Raw genomic sequence first — 24,160 nt, forward strand, 5'->3', positions numbered from 1 at the left:
AGAAAACAATACTAGGGAGTGGAAGGGTACCTTTATAAACACACACAAAATTGTAAGTGACAAGTCCTCACCTTGTGGGCAGGCGTGCGCTGCTTGCAAAGCTGCTGAAATAGAACAAGCAAACAATATGTTAGAACAACTGAGTGAATCCCTGCTCAGTCTGCCTAATGGAATTTGATGGGGTTACAGAACATGGCTTTCCAGAGTGAAGAAGCCATCTGGGTAATGTAATGTCTCCTGCATGGTTTATCTCCTCAGTCACAGTCCAAAGACTCAGAGAAGCAGTAGGAATATGCAGGCTGCAGACCAGAGGCCCAAGCTTATTCTCCAACGTCGTGGAATGGGACTATACGTCATGGAGCGCGAAAGCCTACGCTCCCGTACGCCACACGGGCAGAGCCAAGAGAGAGCAACTTCTCCGGATGCCCACGTTGGATTGAAATAATGTATTCTAGTCCACCCACTTAGCCTCCCAGATGCTAAACTTGACTGAATTCTGACCCCATCAATGCAGTCGCCCAAACCTCACAATGCAAAGCATGGGTATACACCATGCATCAGTTACACAAATGTGCTAGACAGACCTTTGACCAAATGGACCACACAAAGGCTGTTTTATAAACACTGAAATGGGATGATGTAGGTGAACTAGAATTCATATTTGATCTATATCAAAATGGAAATTTGTATGGACCAAAACAAACATCTATCATCAGTCACTGAAAAGGCAAAGCGACAACATACTTTTGGCTACTAAGTATGTTTCTAAGTTTCTAAGATATTTAAGTTTTTACATTTTACGTCTATGTATATTGTGTAGATAGTGGAGTTTTAATCATAAATTGTAAACCTAGGCCTTTTCATGTGTTTATGGTTGCTTTACATGATAATATTTCACCTGTCCTGTTTATGTAACACTTTAAAAATCAGCAAAAGGATTATATAAATAAAAATCACCTGCCAGGAGATTCCACTGCTGTAGTCTGGAGCCCAACTGCTCTGCCTTACTCTTGGGTAGTTCCAAATCCCTGACAAGGTCATTCAGGTCACCTTGTGTTATGAGGTGTGGTTCAGAGGAGGAGGATGGGAGAAAATGTGGGTCCTGTGACATTGATGGTTCAAGACCAGAAGTTTCATCCTCTTCCTCGTCTGACTCAAGTGAGAATGATTCTGGTGCATCAGGAACCGGCAGGCCTTCTCCGTGGGGTACTGGGCGTATAGCTGATGGAATGTTTGGATAAAGCACAGTCCACTTTTTCTTCTTTGACACACCTTTCCCAACTGGAGGCAACATGCAGAAGTAACAATTGCTGGTATGATCTGTTGGCTCTCTCCAAATCATTGGCACTGCAAAAGGCATACATTTCCTTTTCCTGTTCAACCACTGGCGAAGATTTGTTGCACAAGTGTTGCAGCATATGTGTGGGACCCACCTCTTGTCCTGATCTCCAATTTTGCAGCCAAAATAAAGGTGATAGGCTTTCTTAACCATAGTGGTTATACTGCGCTTTTGTGATGCAAAAGTCACTTCACCACAAACATAGCAGAAGTTATCTGCACTGTTCACACAAGCATGAGGCATCTCTGCTCACTTTGGCTAAACAGAAATGTGTCCCCTTGCAAAATCAAACACTGACAAATAAGAGAGCACAACACTGTATGATTTCTAGAGCTGATATAGGGCAATTTGTTCAGCAGAGTGATGTAAGCTTCGTTATGATTGCATCATCCATGACTCCTAGGAATAACATGATGCAAATCATATCATGTATGACACAATACCAGCTTCAGATTGCATCATTCATTGTTTTGCCTAAAAAGCAAGTACTGTCCAAACCCAGTCATAGATTTATTCATAGATCCAGTCAAAGATGTATATTAGTCATTTCTGGTTTAAATTGAGATCCCTTCCCTTTATAACTCACTTATCCTCCGCCATTCCCAAGTCAAGGGTCATATATACTGACCCAATAGCATATCTTGAAAATTAGAGCCAAACAACAATTTTAAGCATCATTTTCGTTCTCAGTGATCCAGAATTAGTAAAGTTTGACTACATTTATTTCAGAAGCATTTTGGCTGTATAGCAGTGTTATTATACAAAATCATATATGCATTGAACCATAGAATATTAGGGTTGGAAGGGACCTCAGGTCATCATCTTAGTCCAACCCCCTGCTCAAAGCAGGACCAACACCAACTACATTGAGAACACTTATTGACACAAGATTTCAAATATACCACTCCATGCTCCCCCAAAAGCCTGATCCTGCAGACACACAACAGAGTGCTCCTCTATTGTGAGAAAGTAGGATCACCACCTACGGCTTTCTATCAGGGTGGTTCAGGTTTAGTTAAACATTGCTACCCTTGCCGAGCCTGCTACATCTCCAGGATTCCATGTTATTTTGGGTCATCTGGGTTACCATGCAGACCCAGCCCAAGTGTGCAAGAAAACAATCCTAGGGAGTGGAAGGGTACCTTCATGAACACACACAAAGTCATAAAAAGCAACAGAGAGTCCTGTGGCACCTTTAAGACTAACAGATGTATTGGCGCATAAGCTATCAGGGGTGAAGGCCCACTTCTCTGTTGCTTTTTACAGCTCGAGACTAACACGGCTACCCCTCTGATACAAAATCATAAGTAATAGAGGGTCCTGTGGCACCTTTAAGTCTTAAAGGTGCCACAGGACCCTCTGTTGCTTTTTACAGCTCGAGACAACAGGGCTCCCCCTCTGACACAAAATCATAAGTGACCCAAGTCCTCACCTCGTGGGCCAGGAGCGCTGCCTGCGAAGCCGCTGGAAGAGAACAAGGACAGAGCTGTTAGCAGGGAGCCAAGGCAGTTTGACGGGGCGGCGGAACGTGGCGTCCCCCGAGCAGACGCCCCTGGGTCCTGCAGTGTCTCCCGCGCGGTTTGTCTCCTGGTCCCAGCCCGGGGACTCCGAGACGCAGCGGGACTCTGCAGGCTGCAGACCAGGGGCCCGGCTCCTTCTCCAACGCGGTGGCAGGGGGCCGCGCGTCACGGAGCCCGGAGCCCCGTGCGCCACGCGGGCCGGGCCAGGAGAGAGCAGCTTCCCCCGGTGCCCACGTCGGAAGCTGAACCGGCCCGGCCCGGCCCGCGGCCTCCCCCCACCCAGGGCCGGGCCCAGCTTGAGCCCCAGGCTCCAGTCAGGGGGCGGGCCCGGGCTGCGGCCTTGCCGCGCCTGCTCTGCATGCGGGGGTGTCCTGAGGCTGCGGCAGAGACGTAAATCCCCCCCCCCCCATCAGCGAAGCGGGCCCGCGAGTAATCATGATCCCCGCCGGCCGCCGTCCCCGAGAGCGGCACTAAATCCCCCTGGCCCCAAGCCCGGCCTCCCCTTCGCCATGGGCGGGAAAGGAATCATGACCCCGCTCGGCCGCCATCCCCTTCTCTCCCTCCCGCCACGCGCCCATCTCGGCTGCTTACGCACGCGCACCGCTCACCCAGCCAGGCCGGCTCCGCTCCCGCCGCCCACCTCGCTCCGAGGGAAAAGAGCGAAGGAGGCGGGGCAACGAACATTTATAGCGCCCGGGGCACGACGGGAAGAGCTGGTTCAGAGCGCATGCGCTGCAGCGGTGAGCCGGAAACGGCGGGGGGGGGGCGGGGGCTTGCGTCGCTCGGGGCGGGCACAGGCGCAGAGCGCCTCGTGGGTGAGCGACAGCCTGCGGCGCGTGCGCTGCGCCATAGCTCTCTAGTCGGGGGCAGGGGCTCCCTGAAGCGCATGCGTACTCCCCCGGGCGGCAGGCGGGAAACCCAGGCAGCGCCCCCTGCAGGGGGACCCTGTCTCTGCCCAAGGCCAGCAATGGGGGAGGGGACAGCAGGCCCACACAGAGAGGGGGAGGGGTCACCCTTTGCCTCAGCCAGGGGCTCCTGCAACTAACTTTTAGGTGTTAGGGTGACCAGACACCAAGTGTGAAAAATCAGGAGGGGGGTAATAGCAGCCTATATATAACCCCCCCCCCCCCCCCAACAAAAATCAGGACTGTCCCTATAAGACTGGGACATCTGGTCACCCTAGCGTGGCCTCAATGTATGGCCACCAACTCTTGCTGGTAGCCGCACAGACTTTCCCCTAAAAGAAATTAACTTTAGGACAAAGAAACATGCACCTCTACCCAGCCAAATCATTGCAATTAGTGTGCGGGGGAGGAGGGGAGGGGGAGTTCCTTTTTGTGTGGACTGGGTAATAAAAAGAATGCTGTGAAAAGTGAAATTTGCACGTTTGTTAATATCACCGAGCCTGGCAACTGCCTGGGGCACCGGGCTTGGGGGGCTGTTTTTGGTGTTAACCACGAAAGGGGAAATAGAATGAAGTAACATGTTTCAGGTATTCCATCTGCGGATTCATTTTTCACTGACCTCCTAGAACGTTCTGGACCTTTGTAGAATCTCATGGAACCTTCCAGACTTTCTGAGGACGGAGAACGACATTTTCCTTGAACCGCCTAGAACATTGTCAGTCGTGCCCTAACAGCTATATAAGGGGTGGGTTAACCAGGGTTAACATGCTAAGGCATGAAGAAGTGAGCTGAAGAAGTGGGCTGTAGCCCATGAAAGCTTATGCTGAAATAAATGTGTTAGTCTCTAAGGTGCCACAGGTTCTCCAATGCTAAGGCTGTCATTTCCTGTAACACTGTTTAATACTGGTCCACCTGATGTTGATGCACAGTTCAACGTCTTGATGTTAGTACATTTCAGTTATCCTTAAAATTAAAAAGTTTCTATATCCTTAGAGCAGTGGTTCTCAACCTGTGGCCCGTGGCCCAATCAGCACAGAGCTGCAGCCCATGTGACATCCTCAGAGCCATACAGGTAGTATTGGATGCGTCCCACAATGGTAGATAGGTTGAGAACCACTTTTTTAGAGGAAACTACTTTTATTTGGTTATATAGGGCATGAATAAATACAGGTTTACAGATTCTAGCATGCAAATGTATCGTCTTATGACAGGAAAAAATCATGCATGCAAATCGTGCATCAAAGTCGTGAAATGGGCTACAAATGCACTAAAAATAATTTATTCAAAAGTTTAACAAATGGGTGGGGGGGAGGGGCACTGAAGACACTCCTCACCTGGGGCACCATTTGGTCTAGGGCAGGGGTGGCCAACCTGGGCCTGAGAAGGAGCCAGAATTTACCAATGTACATTGCCGAAGAGCCACAGTAATACATCAGCAGCCCCACATCAGCTCCCCCACCCCGCTCCCAGCGCCTCCCACCCAGCAGCGCCTCCCCCTCCCTCCCTGCACCTCCTGATCAGCTGTTTCCTGGGGAGCAGGAGGCTGTGGAGAGGAGCAGGGAGGGCACAGCAGGCTCAGGCGAGGAGTGGAGTGGGGGCAGGGCCTGGGGCAGAGCCAGGGGTTGAGCAGTGAGCACCCCCCGGCACATGGGAAAGTTGGCGCCTGTAGCTCCAGCCCCGGAGTCGGTGCCTATACAAGGAGCCGCATATTAACTTCTGAAGAGCCGCATGTGGCTCCGGAGCCACAGGTTGGCCACCCCTGTCTAGGGCCAGCCCTGGGTAAAACTGGGTAGCGTAGACCAGGCCTAAAGGTTTGGAGACAAAGTCAGCAGTGGATACCAAAGAGCAAGACGTCAGCAGGCCTCAGTAAGAGCGCACTGGCAGAAATCAGTCTCTATTTCATCCCACAGAACTTCGAACAGGTCCCTAAATCCTGTGAGTAGATGGACCTCACTAACCTAATGGTTCTCCCCAGGCCCATTCATATACAAATCCACAGAAGCAAATGTACTCCAGCACACAAGCTACCATAATATCATATTTATATAGTATTTCATCTTTTAAGAGTCAAAAGGCCTTAACCTACTATATAGCAACATGGCAGAAATGCTATTGCTCTGAGGGCAGCAGCCAGCTAGCACACAGTCTGCTGTACAATGCAGGTGAGAGGAAATTTTGGTCAGAGGCACTAGGACAACAACATTCCCTGTCCTTACAAACAACATCCTGAGGATCTTCAGTCTAAGGTGGACAGGACCTTAGTCATGGTCTCATCTGACAGACCTGCAAAGAATAAAACCGCTCAGAACTTAACTGCTCCTCCTCAAGAGGATAAAGGCTGTGTTGCCTCGGCTGGGATTTGAAGTGGTCCCCATTATTTCTCACCTTCCTGCTAGTGGCACAAAATGAAAGACAAGTTGTTTTGTTTACAAAAAAGTCCTAAAATACTTTTATTTAATAATTAAAATTTGTCAACAGGAAGACAGATATACAATGCAATCATTTACTCTACAGAGATTTTGTACATCAGGGAAGCTATCTGGAAGTACAATGCACCAGTTCAATATTGTTTTCTATAAAGGGAACTTCAATCTTTGCCTCTTGCTTGTGAATCATTGTTTTGGGGGACAGTGAGGGAACCCCGAAGAAACAAGAAATTATCCCCAGTGACTCCTTGCACTAAGAGTATGATGACTGAGATGAAACAAGGATTAACTGGATCTCCTGGGGTGTGAAGGCATCAGATGAGGGTGCCACATTACACCCCGTAGGACTGGCCCAGCAGATACTTGGCACATCATGGAAGAAGGGCAGTACCAAGAACATGACAAGGCCTCCACACTAGGCAGGCATACATAGGATTCATGAGTGCAGCCCTCAAGCACGCTAATGCCGACTGCTAGTCGGCACAAGCTGAGAGTGACCTCCAGCAAAGAGTGAACAAGCCACGAACAAAACACGCCAGTGATCCAACAATACAGAACCCTCCACCCCCCCGTAAAATCCCCAATCCCCCATATTCTTGAGTAACATCTCCCCTGCCTCATTCCAAGTGTCACTTCACCCCCACGGGACAAGTGCTGTGCACATCACTACAGCAGTGGCTTATGTCAGCATTAAAAACATTCAGTAAGAACTGATAAGAGAACATTCTCAGAAGACTGACTGGTTTTAAGGTCACTTTTTAAAACCTCTTCCTCTCCACAGTGTAATTCTCAGAATTTCCAGTAGGTTTCGCTATGAGAATAGGAAAAGGCAAGTTTCACCCTGATTTGGGAGAGTAAAAAAAAAAAAATAGAGGAAATCACAATCAAAGAAAACTTATTACATGCCACAACTTCCTGAAATTAAAAACAAAACTTTAAAAGGCAACCGTCATTTCCTGCGTCTGTAGCTCCTGTTAAACAAGACTTAATTGTCTCAAGACAAGGTCTGTTAGCACAGGAGCAGGTTCGTGGGTTTGGTTTTTGTAAAATAAAAAATTAAGTTTACAAGATGCAGCATATGTTGTTAAGATCTATACATTTCCCTTCCAGGGCAACATACCATTGGTCAGTAGTGATTCAGAATATTAAGTACATTAAAAAGAAACAAGCCAAACCAAAAATAGTCACATGTCAGTTTCCTGCCAGGACAGCATTTTTTTTTAAAAGGTTTCCTTTGTACACAGCAAATATACACACATGCTTCCCAGCTCTCTGGAATATCAGAGCTTAGATTATTTTTTCCCCCCTTACCAAAAAGGGAAAAAGAAAAAGTTCCAACCAGTTCGTAAGGACTATTTACAGTGGAGAACAGGGCCCATCCCGCGGGAGCAATAAAGGGAGCTGGGGGAGTGGTGGAAGAGCTCTGTTCCAATGCGGGTGTGGTCCCCAGGAAGGCGAGCCGAGATGCTGGATGCCATGGGGAGTATTGCTGTCTCATGCGAGGTATAGTGTTCGGTTCCAGCCTGATGGCACTCGAGATGCGTTTGTTCCAGTGAAATGCGCTACATTCAGATAGGATCCCCCTGCGCCCCAGCTCAGAGCCCTTTTCTGGGTATGTTTTCAAGGCAAAGCTTGGATGAGCCCCAAGGTTCTCTCCCACTATATTGTCCAGGAGATGGAGATAGCATGCGCTTTCAATTCTCTCTCCTCTGGTCTCGCTCACTCCCTCTTTTGGAGGATCATGGCCGATGGAACCTAAAATAGAAGAGTAAAACCAGTGTCACACCTGGAATTTGGAAGGAAGTGTTATGGATGTTAAAATATCAGGCTGTCTTTAATAAATTGGTAGTGTCCCCGCACTGACGGTGTGAAATCACTGGGCTCTCAGTAATAATTTTAGAGGCACTTCACGTCCCTGCACGCCAATCCACCCCAGTGGGGCCTGAGAGAAAGAACTTCTCCTGCACTGCCAAGCCAAAACACTCCCAGCTCTAGGCTGGGGGGAGCAGCTTTTCATTCTCCATTCACTTCTACGCAGAGACTGTGGAGCGAGTTGGAGGGAATTGTGATGGTGTTTGCTGTAACGTGGGCACCTGGCTACTTGTTTCACATACTAGTTAACAGCCGGTTAGTGGTGTATCAGCTTTTGCTCACTATTGATTTACCGGGATTTGAACCCACAAGGTACAGGTGAAAAGCTCAATAACCCATTACCCAGTTTCCAGGCCCACCATTTACAGGCAGGTGCACCCAAGCAGCTCCCCCACACTGGAGAAAGTGAAGATAAAGGTCTGTGAAAGCTGCCTCTGGTTATTTCTCCCAGACGGGATTAAAGCTCATTACTCAATATTAAGGCTCAGACCTGCTCTTGGCATAAGAGGCTCGGAGCACAGCTTTACGAGCAAGACCAGAAGCAGCTATGGCCTGTGTGGAGGCCTAGGGTCTCGTCTCACTCACCGTGTGAAGTGTTTGCTGTCTTCATGGACTTGCATTTCAGAGCTTTTAAACTCATTCAGTTCCTTTCGGATGGCAGCCTGCACGGAGGGGGAAATAAATCCTTTCAGTTCACCTGCACTGTATATTTCCCCCCCACCGACGATTTACATAGACCCAGGACGTGCTGCATGTACAAATCTGCTTGTGGCTGGTCTGCACCATCTCAATGACTTTTAATGAATAAAATGAAGGGCACATGTAGTTTTGAAATGGACAGGACTACCCACAGCCTCCATTTCCTCGGCGTTGAAGAGGGAGCTTGCAGACAGCTGTAACCCAAGTGAGGTACTTGAGATCAAACTCAGCAGCTCCCCCATTTCTTCTTCAGCAACCCCACTCAAGACTCAGGTTAACCCGAAAATACTGGCTAATCCCCAGATGCTTGATACCCTGAGGCCTGCCCAGTTCCTAAGGGATGATGGTGCATGGAACTGGACTGAGACTTTCCTGCAGCAATCCTGATCAGGCCAGCCATAGCCTGCCAAGAACATCCCCCTCTTACTTGGGTCTTCCCAGCATCTGTATCCTGCTTCCTCCTGCTATTGGCTCCTGTCCACTCCTTCAGATCAGAGGCCAGAGCAAAAAGAGGGAGATTGGGCTGGGAATGGGGAGGAAGCGGTATGGAGCCCAAACGGGCCTTGTGTGTAGAGAACAGGAAACTGTTGGCGTGCTGGTAGCGGGTGGGTGCTCAACAGGATGGGGCTAGGGAGCTGGGATGAGTCATTCAGGAGAGGGGAGGGAGACCAGGGTCCCACCACATGGAAGAGTTGAAGCAAAAGGAAGAAGAGCAAGTTTACTTTGCTCACATACCTGAGCCTAGGGTATCAAACCTGAGGCTCCAAGGGTTGGGAAGAGTGTTCTCCCCATTACCTTGTCAGCAGGTGTGAGTTTTGTCCATGGCTTATCTGCTCTCCGGTCATAGTCCTGAGCATCTGTCACTTCCACATATTCATGAAACCTCAGGATCTTCCTAGCTTGCAGTTCAGCCACTGTAGGCCTTTGACTAAGCTGAAAGCAACAGAAGACAAATCAGCTTCAACCGTACTTGTCACCAGTGTACATTCTAGCCAAAGACCCCACCATTTGATCTTTATCATGCATATAAGAGAGATCACTAGCCACAGATCATTGCTTGTGATGTGGAATGCAACAAAGCACCTCAGTATTGTCCTGAATGAAGAGTTAATAATCGCCTCATCAGTGACTTGAGTCTATGGTAGGATTTGTAGTGTAAAAGGTGCACAGGGCCCGGATGGCATTTCAAATGAGAGCTACAGGAACAGATGGAAGGGAGGACCTCGATACAGCAATATACAGCAACTGCAGGAAACTGACTGTGTAGGATACACCCCTAACCTGATTCTAATGTGCGATTCCCCCCTATTGCCCCAGGGAACGGCAACATTCACTCAAGTTCCATATCAATATGCTCTGTAAAAATTCCCTCCCAGCCACAAGTATGGGACAAGTTTAACCCTGTCCCCGTGGGCTAGACCCATCTGGGATCAACAGCTAATCCCGTTGGTATATGGGAGACACAGCGTTAGAATCTGGGATAGTCTGTCCATTTCACACCCCATTCTGGAAATAGTGTCCACAATTTTCGAACCTGGCTGCCTAAAGTTAGATTCCTAAGTCCATGTCTAAGGACCCAAATAGAAGTGGCCTGTTTTTCCCAAGGTGCTGGGCACAAATCCCACTGAAGACAACGGCTAATCAGTTGCAGCTCCCATCAGTTTCTCCCAGGCATTTATTTAGGAACTTGATTTCAGGCCACCAGTTTAAAACCCATGGCCGCTGCTGTTTTAATATGGAACTCCGACACCCCAGTGAAAGGTGCAATAGGAATACCTCGACTGACCAGACCAATTCCCAGCTTGCTACAGTCAGAGCGCTCAGGATAACCACAGAGCAGTCTTATGACTCCCCCCATCCCTCTATGTTCTCTTGCGTGCTTACTACCGCCACCATCCACAACAGATCAGAGAGACGGGAAACACCACATGGAGCACTGCAGTACCTTTCTGGTGAGGCGGCGTTTAATCTCCCGCTTCTCAGCCTGCCGGTCAGCCTCGTTTTTTTCTGGCAAGGGGGGAAAAAATGTTTCATTTAAAGCAGTGTCACCACCACTCGTTGAAAACCACGGTCAAGACCTGAACACAGAAAACCAGCTTTTCATATCAGTGGAATATCTGCATCTCCTACCATCTGTCCACAGTAACTGCAGGCATGCTGAGAGCGCTAGGGTCTGAATCAGACATCCTTACTCATCAAACAGTCCATAGACTATGAATGGCAGAATGGGCCTTACCTCAGGATGGTTCAGTAGCTAACCAGAGCCCTCTCCAGGCTAGCAGAGGACTCTGGGTAAAATTTTCTAAAGGACCTGAGCGACTTTGGCTCCTGTGGGTCTAAGTCACATTTTAAAATGGGTGTTTGAAAATTCCCTCCCCCCTCCCCTAAATCTATTATGCTAATGGTTAAAGAGCAATACAGAGAAGGAAATTTCTGTTTAAATTCATCTCTAAGCTGACATTTTATTTCCCAGAGTTGATTTTTTAAGTCTTGTCTCTTTTCGCCGTTTACACTGTTAACTCTAATTGCCTTCATCATGGGCAACAAAGCTAGCCAGACCATTGTCACCTGCTGGGTTTTATGCCATAGCACGATGCAGTGATCTGTGGGCTGCACATATTGCAGTCGAATGTTTACACCCAAGCAAAACACTTTTTCTTTAATAAATTCATGGGAAGAAATTGTGCGTGTTATTTCACAATCCTTCAGGGGTAAATTACTTGAGTGTTCACACTCTTGTCCAGGAAGCTTCAGACAGGGCAGCGTTTGCTGGTACCCCACAGAAGGGATACAGAACAGTGTATTAACCCTAGCTCAGTACAGTTTGTAAACGGGCCCAAAACTCTGCTCGAAAACTGCTGAAGGCATACATTTTGCCCCTGCACCCCCGTGATGCTACAACTGAGAAGCAGGGCCTTCTATTGCAGGCTTCTGGATTTTATGGAGTCCCATTTATTAATCATAATTCAAACCATTTCTACTGGGTAACAGTGTAACTGGGAAATCTCATGAAACTGTTTTTATACAATGGTGTAGCCAGGCCACAGAATGCCCTGTCACCACAGTGCCAAGCAGCGGCCCTTCTGTATTTAGCCAATTTGCCCAAGAGATCTCAGTGCATCTGGAGTAAAGTGAAGCATTAAGAGAAAATTAATGAAACAAAGAAAAAACCAGTAATGCTTTTAAGTGTTTGGGAGCTTTAGAGCTGCTGTTACTCACGCTGAAGTATGTTCCTTTGCTCCAGCTCTTCTGCTGTTGGTCTCTGACTTAGTCGCCTAAACAAGAGGAGGTAAAAACCATTACACTTGCCCAGCCGTATTCCCATAGGACACACCGACACAAACACTCATTTGGAGGCAGCAGGGAAGAGAGTCAATACGATACTCACTGTAATCGTCTTGCTCCCCTTTTTCATGACTGACTCTGCCCTCCACCCGCTAACACAACTTTTCACCCAGACAGCAGAATCCACTAGACTGAACTTGGCCTAACTGGGTCCTGCTCCCGTGGAGCTGTCTGGGCCAGACAGCAGTGGTGTAAGTAACACAGGAGGGACAAGCTGGTCAGAAGTTGGGTGTAAATGGTCTCACAGTGTAACTTCTAGTGCACCTGTATTTGTTGGCCGCTTCAAACATGTTAACTTTCACGTATGGGAGGGCTGGAGCGGAGCAGGAAGACAGCCCGCGTGAGGATGTCAGATAAAGCAAGGCACAGCTGCCACTCTGCAATGTGTGTCACATGGTTCTTCCTTCTCCACCCCAAGGAGTGGGAGCACAACTGGGTGGCACATGCTGACCCCACACCTAGCGCACTGGTAACCAGGGGCCTGCCCCCTCGTGCTGTCTGAATGCAGCAGAGCACCCACGCTGGTGACGAGTGCACAACTGCAGTCTGGAGTGGAGGGAGGTGAGAAGCCGCTGAAGTGGGCTAGTTTGGTTGGTCAAGTATCTGGCTGCCTCCTTTCTCTCCCCAGGGGCTGAGGTGAGCAGGAGGAACAGGGAACAGTGAGTGGAAGCAAAGAAGCCTCTGAAGCATTTGGTATTGGCTGCTGTCAGACAGGTACCTGATATCGACAGCAATTCCTGTTCTTAGAACTGCCAGCACAGCAAGGGCTGAAGCAGCCCAGAAACTTCAATGCACGGGAATCCCAACTGGATGTGAGGGAATCCAACTCAGCTGTGGGCAGCACGAGAGGGGTTCCCAGTGTGTCCCTCCAGGGCAAGACACGTTGCAGCCCTGCTTTTAGTTTACCCCCACAGAACTCCCACTCCTCCCCAGGCCAAATTCAGCCCTTGGGTAAGGGAGTCGTACCCTCTAACTTCAGGAAGTGCAGTACCAGCGCCACCCACAGAATGCCGACGTACAGCGAGCTAGACGATCTTGCCACTTGCACCTGTTTTCCAAATTACATCTGCCAAGTTGCTCACATCACGGCTCAATCTGGAACTTTCTTTTTACCAGCACACTTCAATCCAGGAAATGAGAAGTCTGACAGGCTATGGGGGTAGGAAGAGTTGGCTCTTCCAGCTCAAATGGCTTCCCTCCCAAACAGTGGAAACTGCCCTGTGTGACATGTAAGCTGCTTGTCTTTACATTATTTCAGAGGGAAATGATACGCAAGCCTAGCACCCCAGCCCCAAGGCAGCAGAGAAAAAGCCTCTTTGTTGCCACATTTCAGGCAAGCAGATTTTTTGGCTCACCCTTAGTTCTGCCGAAGATTTGAGAGGATTTCTCTTTTCCTCTGCATTTTATACCTGATCAGCGCTGTCCCAATCTGCTGCCGAATTTCATTCCACTCCTCCTTGCTCTTCCGAGGGAAAGCGTTCTTTTCCTCCAGCTCCTCCTGGGTGGCCGTGGTGCCCAGTTTCATGGCCAGTGTATCTTTCCTCTTCACCTTGTTAGCTAGAGCGCCTGTGGGAAAGGGAAGAAGGGATCCTTGCATGAGTAAAGACAGTTGTGCCCCCAAGCTGTAAAAAAGCGGTGAGACCCACAGGCCAGCCTGGCGTCTCTCACACACAATGGTCAAGTACCACAGCTCCCCTGTTGGCAGGAGCTCAGTGTCACTAAGGTAATGCAGCTACAGCACAGCCTGCAGGATGGTAAAAGGAGTACCGCCATCCTGGCTAGAGAGAGGGAGCTGGAAGAGTGTGTGGTTCCTATTTTGGTGGCATCTCCTGCTGGCATTTTCCCCATCAGGCAGGGATCTACACGGGCTGGTTGGCAGTTGGGGTATTTGAGGGAGTGTGGGAAGGGGGAGCATAACACAAGAACGGCCATACTGGGTCAGACCAATGGTCCATCTAGCCCAGTACCCTGTGTTCCGACAATGGCTGGTACCAGATGCTTCAGAAAGAATGAACAGAACAGGGCAATTAGCAAGTGATACATCCTCTGTTGTCCAGTCCCAGCTTCTGGCAAACAGAGGTTTATGGACACCCAGAGCATGGCGTTGCATCGCTGACCATCTTGGTGGACCTATCTTCCATGAACGTATCTAACCTTTTTTTTTTTTAAGCCAGTTATTCTTTTGGCCTTCACTATACACCCTGGCAACAAGTTCCACAGGTTGACTGTGCTTTGTGTGAAGAGGACTGTTTGTTTTATACCTGCTGCCTATTAATTTCATTGGGTGACCCCTGGGTTCTCGTGTTAAGTGAAGGGCTAAACACCACTTCCCTAATCACTTTCTCCAAACCACTGGTGATTTTATAGACCACTCTCATATCACCCCCGCCCCCTTTTAGTTGTCTCTTTTCTAAGGTGGCTAGCGCCAGTCTTTTTTAATCTCTTGTCATATGGAAGGTGTTCCATGCCCTTAATCATTTTTGTTGCCTCTCTCTGTACCTCTTCCAATTCCAAATTATACCTTTTTGAGAAGGGGCGACCAGAACTGCACACAGTATTGCAGGTGTGGGCGTACCAGAAATGAATATAGCGGCATTATGGTATTTTCTGTCTTGCTATCTATCCCTTTAGTAACGGTTCCTAGCGTTCTGTTCGCTTTTTTGACTGCTGCTGCGCACTGAGCAGAGGTTTTCAGAGAACTAGTCGCGATGACGCCAAGAACTCTTTCTTGAGTGGTAACAGTCCCCATCGTTTTGTATGTACAGTTGGGACTATGTTTGCCAGTGTGCGTTGCTTCGCACTTTGTGGATATGTAGCCTGTCAGGAAGCCAAGAGGCCAACACTGTACTGTGGGACACTGTACTGACCAGACTTTTGGTTTGGCTCTTGATGTGTCTAAGTGCGGTTGTGTGTGTAGGAGTAAAGCTGGCCTCCCAACGGTGAAACCTTACTGTTATGGCTTTCATCTTCCTCTTCATCCTCCTCATCCTTATACAGGATGGGTCCCTCCGAGTCCGAATCACTCATCCCCTCTTCTTCCTCCTCTTCCTCCTGCAGGGGCTGTGGCATTAGCCTAGGAATGATCGTGACAGATGGTGCATCTCCAATGTAAACGTGAGGACCTGAACTCCGTTCGCCCTCCTGGTCTGCTTCCTCCTCCTCTTCAACATCATCTGGACTAACAAAACGCACACAATTATTATTTCTTTTAACAGTGACAAAGATTCACTTTGAGGTCAGGGATTTGTTCCATCCCCAGCCCCAGTGACAATTTCAATGGAAGCCTATCTAGGGAAGGTAGGTGTCTAGCGCTGTAACCCTTTCCTAGCCAATGGCTGTTTGCCTGGGGCTGCTGCCCCCCTTTTACCCCACACTCTTTCGTGGAAGCCCTGCTGAGCTACGAGCAAGAGTATTCAGACTCCCTTCCCTCCAGGGATGTCAACGTGCTTTTAACGTTCACGAACTGCAGCAACTGAGACAGAGATTACGGGTGGGATTTTCAAATGCACTTAAGGGAGTTAGGGGAGCCCAAGTCAAGAAGCTTCCTGGGTTGCTTCATGGCTAGTCCAAAACAGTGGCAGGTTGAACGAGCTCTGCTCGCAGGTCCGTGCCATAATCCCTGCCTCATCCCTCCTTCCTGAAGAGTCGGAAAGACGCCTGGCTCGGCAAGCGCCAATTCAAGGAGATGGGTTGTCTGAGGCACCTGGGGCTAACCCCTTTCTCCCCCATCCCCAGCCAACCCCATATGGGGTTTCAGGGCTCAAACCTGCTGCCGAACCCAAGCAGAGAGAGTATGTGTGAGCGTGAGGTGGGGTGGGAGACTACCACATCAAATCCCAAGCAGTCTCTCTAGGTCATCAGAAGCAGGTCATGGATGAATGAAGAAACTGAGGATCTCACTTTGTCTTGTCGGTACAATTAAATACCTAGATTCCTTTGAACTGTTTTTGCTTTTCCTGCCTAGGGTACCAAGGTGATCACCACTTCTCCGAACACTCAATTCCCGGGGCACTTTCCACAATCATGGGTCTTGCCCTAGGACGTGGAGCGCAGCGTTCCCACTCCACAGTGCAGGCTGCTGTGTGCCTGACTGCCCCCCTACCCGTCAGTGCTCCTGCACGCATGGAGTCTGTACTCACACTTTCAGCATCTCGATGGTGACTGGCAGCGACCTGGCCCGGCCCAGGGTGCCGTTGTCCTCGTAGAGGCTGTCGTTTTCGAAGAGCAGCGAGTGAGCCCTGTGCGACCCCTCTGCAGGTGGGGTAACGGGCAGGGGGCTCGTCAGCGCCTGCTGGATCCGGATGTGCAGTGGGATCTGGGGCAGCCGCGTTGGCACGTGAGGTTCTCCGAACCCCTGCTCTGTCGCCCGCTTGGGCACTTCCAGTGACCTGAGATCTTCCTGTGGAGGGGTCTCCTTGGGCAGTTCCAGGGAGAGCTGGGGTTCCATCGCAGGGCTGGAGGCAGGCAGGGGCGTGCGCGGGGGCTCGGGAGGTATGTGGCTGGGCAACGGCGGAGAAGGCGACGGTGGTGGGTGAGACACGGTGATATGCACTGGTATCGATGCGGGACGAGTAGCTGTCACTACCCTATCGCTTGGTGGTTTCGAGGCAGCAGTTGACTCCAGCGAGGGTGCCATGTTCGATGGAATGCCTCTCTTAGGTGGTAGGGGCGGGGAAGGCTTTGATGAACCCATACCACTGTTCACTGCTTGAGACAGTTCAGCTGGAAGAGAAGAGAGATCCCACATTTTATTAGGGCTTTGCCATAGCCCCGGACCCCTCACTCATCCACTACCTGACCCCAGAAAGCACTCAGGAGGCTACAGGGCCCAGTGGTTAGAAGCAGGCAGATTCTGACCCACTGAGACCGTGATCAGATTGCATGACCTCCTGCAGTCTCAGCTGCTCGCTCCCTAAAGCCAGATGCCAGAGGTAACTGGGTGGCAAAGCTTCTCACTTGCTCTTCTAGCTACTAAGGTAAGAAGTCAGGACAGCAGCCAAGAGTGAGCAGGCTGGAAGAGCTCCTGCTCGTCTCGCTACTTTGCAGGGAAGGTTGGCTTGGTGAGAGGAACGGCAGCATTTCTTGGGCAGGTGCAGGACATGCAGATCAGTATGCTGCTCACTTAGCAAAGGAATGAATGCAACCAGGGCACTGTGTGTCTGCACTTACAGCCATCACGCAACAACGGAATCTGATACAACATCCCCAGCAAAACCCTGGACTTACACAGCTTTTCCCTTCATACACCACTTTTAGGGTATTGCTATTTGAAGACAAAAGTCAGTGGGACTGAAACGCTAACATGCTCACACTCAGTTTAGCGGTCAGAGCTAGCCACAGAGAACATTACTGCCAGCCACTCCTCGCCAGCATGAAAGTGCTTTCCCTACACCACGTAGGTCACCATAAATCCGGTTACCAGCTTACCCCTCATCTATGGTTCTACTGTGGTCACTAGTATCTAAGGCAGAGCTGATGTCATGAATCCTCATGCGTCCAGAAGGGTTTATAGGACCCATGAAATCTACAGCTGGGGAAGTCCCTCCCCAATTTGTGGGGCAGGCCTGAACTTAACGCAGGGGTCTGTGCTGTTTGATGTTGATCAAGGAGAGAATGACAAGAACAATGTGACTAGGGGAAGAGGGCTGGGGCCCAAATGTAATGTACCCCATCCAGAAAATATAGTCTTCAGTAGTGGCTCCCAAAATTGGCATGTCACTTCCGTCCTACAGGAGAACGCCCAGTGTTTAAAAAGGACATTGGACTCTTGCTGCAGTGCAGAGCCCCGCAGTGGGACTGGGATCCCGTGGGTCCCACAGGAGCAGGTGGGAGTGGGATTAATAAAGTCATGCACCAGGCTCTTCGGCAATGGCTTTTTGGCCTTTAGTATTTATGCAGTAGCAGCTTCTTAGGATCGAAAGGTTAATTTCCCTCCTACCAAACTGCTTGGAAAACATCAGTTTTCATCTATGTCTGCTTGTTTTCACCACCACAGTCACATCTGTATCAACGAATTCCCCAGATCTGGAACACGAGCTACTAGTCCAGTGGTGCTGCAGAACCACAAAAGGCAGCAAGGGATGAGGAGATTGTGCTTTTTGGGAAGACTACAGTAATACAGAGGTGGACACGTTTTCCAGATGTTTAGAATTTACAGACTTTTCCCTTACAGATTAAGGCCAGGATTCTATCTAGTGCTGAATGTCCTCGGCTCCCACTGACTTCTGCTTTCAGTGCTGCTCAAAGCCACACAGGATCAGCCCTAGGAGATCAGGTTTGGGTACTAAGAGCCTCATTCGGAGAGGAGCCAAGTAGCAGCACCTCCCATAAATGGGAGTTAGAACAGCAGAGCACCCACAGGACCAGGCCCTACTGCAAGGGTGCTGTGAATCCAATCTGTCTCCCTTCACGAGAAAGGCAAAGGGGTCTCTCTCACTGGGCTAAAAATTAGTTTAGCTGCACCCAGGACAGTACAAACTCCTCTGATCCAACATAGAAGCCAACGTATTACTCTAGTAAAGGCTAAATTAGCCACTTTGGTGTGAATGACACAGCTGTCCCTGCCTGGCATGGCCTTGACAGAATCCATGCATACACTGCGAACTGCTGTTGGGTAAAAGTTCGTTATGCATTTCCTGAGCCCTACCCTGCTGCCAAGTGTCGTTTAAGAGGCCAGCGGCATAGGAGCCTAACGTACGGAATGAGAAAGCAGAGATGGAAGAGACCGGTTACGTTAGCCACATTCACCTCTTTCCAGTGCGGGGCTGTTCCCTTCCATTTTGTGCTCTGTCACCTAGTTTTTATTCTGTCAATCACTGGGGCTTTCATCAATTCCTTTGGGGGCCTATTCCCCAATCTCACCATTGGATAACACTTCTTGACATTCCAGCTGTATGTTCCTTTGCCTAATTCAAATCCATTGTTCCTAGTTATACCTTTACTAGGTGTTAAATATTTTCTTCCCCTCCTTGGTGTTCACACCATCCAAACACACGTCCCTTCAATTTCACCCTTTAGTGAAACGATGCAGGCTTGATACTGCAGAATGGCTAACTCCAATCCTGCTTTCAATCCTTTTGTATCAGAACCCACAGCATCGTGTTGAGCATTGAAATGTAGGTCTGTACAGAGTACAGTTGTGAAATCGGTTGCTGTTTGGATGTGGATTCTCAACAGGCAAAGCAAGCAAAACAGGTGCGAGCTCTTCAGCTCTACTTACAACTCCTCTCACTCCCTCCACCATAGGTGTCTGAGGCCCTACCCTGGGGATAGCAGCAGGATGACACTTTGCTGTCTTTCATTACATTTTTTTCTCAGCGCTATCTGCAGTTAGTGCTGGGGCATTCAAATACCACCCATGTTGTGTGCAAGCAGCTTAAGCAAGCAAAGAAGGTATTTCCTTGCATGCACAACAGGAACAGTCAGACTAGTTTTGTCATCTGGCAAACAGCAGTTTAATACCATGCAAAGTTCAACTGTAAAACCTGCTAGAGCAGAGAGCATTCCAGAGCAGAAAAAACTGAATTATTTGGTTCGTATTTATTTTTTAGCCTGGAGAAGTCGTGTTATTTGCTCGTGGAAACGAAAGCACTGACCTAAGCCTACTGCAGATAATCCTGCGCTGGCTTTCTCTATACAGCTCTGCCAATGCCTCCCAAACAAGACCTGCATAAGCCCAGCCACCACTATTCTAGAGATGGATTCATTCCACAGCTCTGCCCATCCATCTCCGTGCTGATCTGTGGCACTCCCTGCTGCTCCTGTCCAAAGACTAGTGACAGAGCTGTGCAGTGATTATGAGATGGGGATTGTCCTTTAACAGCTTCATTCAGTCCACTTAACACATTTCACTTGTGACTTATTCAAGATTTAACCAAGGCATCTGAGACCAACACTTAATATTGGGCTAACTGCATGGCAAGAAACTCCCCCCAACATGTTCTGTTAAAACAGGTTGAAAACAGATGCATTGAATTCTTTATTTAACCAGCACTGGGAAGAATCGGCTCTTAATTTATGTTTTAGTGCTCTAGGGTTTGCCAGATGAGCAGCCCTGCACCCTGAATTTCTCCGTTTATCCACAGCAGCAAGGGGGGCATGCTTCCCCAACATCCCTGCCTTGCCAATGCACTTTGAGGAAGCACCTCAAGAAGTAAGGGGGCAGTTCAGACTCCATAGTCCACTCCGAGTCCTTTGCCTCGCTGCTGCAACTGGCAACAATGGCACCGATCCGTGCCAAATACCACAGTGATTTGTCATGGGGGTATTTCCCACTGGGACTTACCAGTTCATGAGGACACCAAACGGCTGTAACCAAAAACTTCCATTGATCATATCAACTGGTGATTTACAGGTGAAAGTCCTTCTAAGACCCACTAACAATCCCAAGCCTTCCAGTCCAGTACAGCTGATACGTTTCCACATTGGTCGAAGATTAAAGATACTTTCTTACAACTGTGATTTTTAACCTCAATCACTACCCTTAACAGAAAAACTAGAGACTGCCTCTCTTGATCAGCGGCTGGATACATCTGTGCTAGGCAGATTGTTTGTAGTGCCACTTGAAAGTAATGAACATTTGCCCTGTGCTGATGGGACCAGCACCAACAGAGCTCACCCAGTTTCCACGCCTGTCCAGTGGTCAAGCTTTGAAGATCCTTGATTAGCTCACAGGCCTTCAAGACATGTTACTGTACTAACACAGCAACACAAATCTTCCCTTCCAAACAGAGTTTGCAATCTCAAAGAACGAACGAAAGAGCCTCCTAGGTTTGACTGACAGCCACTTGCAAAGAGGCAGACACTTACCTATTAAAGGGTTGCTATTTCTGTTCACCGGCTTCGGGGGCGGGATGGGGGGCTGTTTGGCAGGCACCACGCTGGTTGTACTTGTGGTAGCAGTAGTGTTAGTGCTGGCAAGAGCAGGGAGCACAGTCCTGGGGGCTGGGCAAGGGGCGACTGTGGAATTGACCGTCTTTGCTACGCTGGTGGCGGCAGTAACAGTAGAGGAGGATGCAGTCCTTGTAGTGCGGCTGGCAGGGACAGGATCCCTCGCCTGCACATCACTTGCCTCCTGAGAAGAGGATAAGGGTCTTTTCGGAGGAAGCAAAGGCTGTTTGGGTGCATGCGGCTCATGAAGAGGCTCCATTTCTGAACTGGGATTGCTACTGGACGAGCCTGCAAAACGAAACACAAAACAAGTGCTTATAGAGATTGGAATGAGGGGACCCAGGAGACGAGACTTCAAAACAGGTATTTCTTTGTGAGAAACTGAAGCAAGCCTGGTTTCCTACCTGGTCTTTTCTTTGGTTCCTCAACTGGAACAGACTTTCTAAGACTTGATTTCTTCCCAGCCTCTTCCTCCAGGTGGGCCAGGTTTGACATCCCAGAACCACCAATGGGGACTGTATGCCCATTCTTCAACGCAGTATGGCTGAGTTTGTCTGGTTCCTCTCCATCTGTGAGGGGACGGGGGTGAGGAATGAACAGAAAACCGTCAGAAAAGGCAAAAGATACTGAATACTTAGTCCTGCCATGAGAGCAGGGGGCTGGACTAGATGACCTCTCAAGGTCCCTTCCACTTCTATGATCTAAAGTCTGATGAAACACACCTGTCGGTAGGCAGTGAACTGGCAACAGATTGCCAACGATTGTCTATTTAAAAACCTGCAAGTATCCACAACACTCCTTTTACTTCTGGACTATCTGGTCCTAGAATTACTTTCTGCATAAAATGGCACATGGTAACATCAGCACCAAGTTAGTTTGGAGCTCTTGATTTCAACAACAATGTGCTAAAGACAGTATAGGGCCTGATCTCCTGTAACTCTGGTTTATTCCAACAATCCGTTTATTCCCCCCACCCCCCACCCCTCAGTCTCCCATACAATTGGCTCACTTACAAAGGAACATATTTACAAGGTTCAAAGATAGGATGGCCTTCAAGGCCAGCACTATCCCATGATCAGAAATCCAGCAGCAGTTGCAATCAAGTTCTTGTAGCCTTCTGCATCAGCTTACTTGAAGGGCTTTCTAATGAATCCCTGTACTCTGCTACGTTACAGAACTCAAAATGCTGGCCAGGTTCCCACTGTATGTACAATAAATTTGTTCTGAAGACAAGATTCATTCAGTGTTCCCAGGGCACTGATACCTTCCGTACTGGTTTGTACATGGCATTCCTGCAGCATTTGCCCTGGAGAACGATGAGCAGCCCCCAAACATTTGAACAACGGAGAAGAGGAGTTTCCTTAAATGAAGTCCCATCTCTCCTACCTTCCTTTTTGATTTAGGTCCAGCACGCGTTTTCATACCCTTCGTCAACCTTAATCCTCACTCCTTCTTACCACGTCTTCTAGAGCAGTGTTCCCTAAACTCTGAAAGTTGAGCATTTCTTCAGGAAAACAAAGCCAGCCGCACACCCTTTCAGCCCTGCCATATAGTATTACAGAAGCTCTCCCCACCATAACGCTGTGCACACAAGTGCTTATGTTGGTGTAATTTATGTCACTCCAGGGGGTGATTTATTCACACCCAAGTGACATAAGTTTTGCTGACATAAGCTGTAGTGTAGACCTAACCTTAGCTGTCACCCATTTGATTGATGGGACACGTTTTTTCACTCTCAGCTATTGTTTCAAGCTCTCGGAGAACTCAGGCAGATGTTGCTGTGTTGGTTAAATTTGCTTAAGCTTGGTCTACCCTTAAAAGTTAGGTTGACATAGCTACGGTTCTTCACACCCCTGAACAACCTAACCCCCAGCATAGGCATGGCTAAATCAATGGAAGAATTCTTCAGTCAACCTAGCCACCACTGCTCAGAGGTGGATGACCTATGCTGATGGCAAAACCTCTTCTGTCGTTGTAGGAAGGGTCTGCAGCATGGCACTCCAGCAGCATAGCTGTGCCACTGTTGCGCCAGTAGGAGTGTTTTTATGGTTTTCTTTGCAAACATGAGACTAATTTTAAAACTGAAACCAGGACTCTGGAGGACAATCCGGATGGCATCTGACTAGTCCTTCGTGCCCTCCGTACGAGTTCCCTCACACAGGGAAACGCTGTCCTAAAATCTGCCTATCATCTCCCTTGGACAGTTCCCTAGATATTACACCCCCCTGCCCCGCCTCACCTATTCAAACTCTCTCCTTATGCCTTCTCATTTTCTCCAGGTTCTGGCATGTATAGGATGCTGCGGCTGGCTCTCTCATTCTCACCCCCAGCCATTTCAATTCCAGTGGCTTTCCATAATCTAGTTCAAAATGGTCGTCTTTGCTTTTAAAGCCCTCCATGAGCTTGAGCCAGCCTGCCTCAAGGAATTTGTCTGCTTTCCTTGCTCATCTGGTACTCACTCCCTATGTCCCCACTGTGGATAAACCACCTTCTCTACACCTCTTCCCCACACAGCCCTCCTGTATCTGCCACAACTCCAGCTATTTTCACGTCCCGGCCAGCTGCTCTCCTTTATTTATGTTACAATTTAGAGTTTAGCCTGCCCTGTTTGCAATTTGTAAGGTGAATACTAGACACAATGCAGCTGTGTAGAACTGAATTAAGGACAGCAAAGAAGTTTATTAAAATGAGCCACTGAGACCTGAATGTCAGAACCCACAAGCCAGCAGAGCGTATACAAGTGGGTAAAAACTTTTTCTGCTCTCTCCAGAACACTTATCTTTCAGAAAATACACTGATCTTCTCAGTGCAGGATTTAAAACGCGACCAACTGTAGAAACCTCCCACTGACTTACAACAAAAATATCAGTGAGTCAATCTCCAATTTCTGTGATTTAAAATCTGTCCACCTGACAGGGCTTGCCTGGTCCCACATTTTATTTCTAGCACTTTGTTTAATCTTATTGTAACTGTCTTCTCCACTTCCTAACCCAGGTCATGTGACTGCAGCCAAAACACAAAATTCCACCTCTTACCTACACTCCTGCATGCCACCCCCTTGTTATACCTCGGAACACTTTCCCCGTCTGCCATCTCTCTCGGGAAATTTATATCCAGCCTACGTTTTCACTTCCTCAGTTTCATCCCATGACCTCTCATTACACA

At 48.8% G+C, this 24,160-nt stretch overlaps 1 protein-coding gene and 1 non-coding gene across 5 annotated transcripts in view; both read right to left on the bottom strand.

Moving 5' to 3' along the window:
• Window positions 1–228: 228 nt before the first annotated feature.
• On the bottom strand, window positions 229–435 carry LOC128827945 (small nucleolar RNA SNORA73 family). Its single transcript, XR_008443133.1, has one exon. It is a non-coding gene; the product is annotated as a small nucleolar RNA SNORA73 family (small nucleolar RNA).
• A 6,194-nt stretch (window positions 436–6,629) lies between these two features.
• The window catches only part of PHACTR4 (phosphatase and actin regulator 4), a 104,527-nt gene continuing 86,996 nt past the window's right edge, over window positions 6,630–24,160 (bottom strand). For all 4 annotated transcript variants that reach the window (XM_054011815.1, XM_054011814.1, XM_054011817.1 and 1 more), the window contains 10 exons: window positions 21,400–21,564; window positions 20,915–21,283; window positions 16,246–16,828; window positions 15,058–15,284; window positions 13,516–13,672; window positions 11,981–12,036; window positions 10,707–10,768; window positions 9,557–9,694; window positions 8,648–8,724; window positions 6,630–7,945 (listed from right to left, as the gene is read on the bottom strand). In XM_054011815.1, the coding sequence (XP_053867790.1) occupies window positions 7,930–7,945; window positions 8,648–8,724; window positions 9,557–9,694; window positions 10,707–10,768; window positions 11,981–12,036; window positions 13,516–13,672; window positions 15,058–15,284; window positions 16,246–16,828; window positions 20,915–21,283; window positions 21,400–21,564 (1,850 nt within the window). In that variant the 3' untranslated portion in view covers window positions 6,630–7,929. The remainder of the gene's footprint in view (window positions 7,946–8,647; window positions 8,725–9,556; window positions 9,695–10,706; window positions 10,769–11,980; window positions 12,037–13,515; window positions 13,673–15,057; window positions 15,285–16,245; window positions 16,829–20,914; window positions 21,284–21,399; window positions 21,565–24,160) is intronic.

Source organism: Malaclemys terrapin, chromosome 22 (genome assembly GCF_027887155.1).
Source record: "Malaclemys terrapin pileata isolate rMalTer1 chromosome 22, rMalTer1.hap1, whole genome shotgun sequence".
In the NCBI taxonomy this organism is placed as follows: Eukaryota; Metazoa; Chordata; order Testudines; family Emydidae; genus Malaclemys; species Malaclemys terrapin.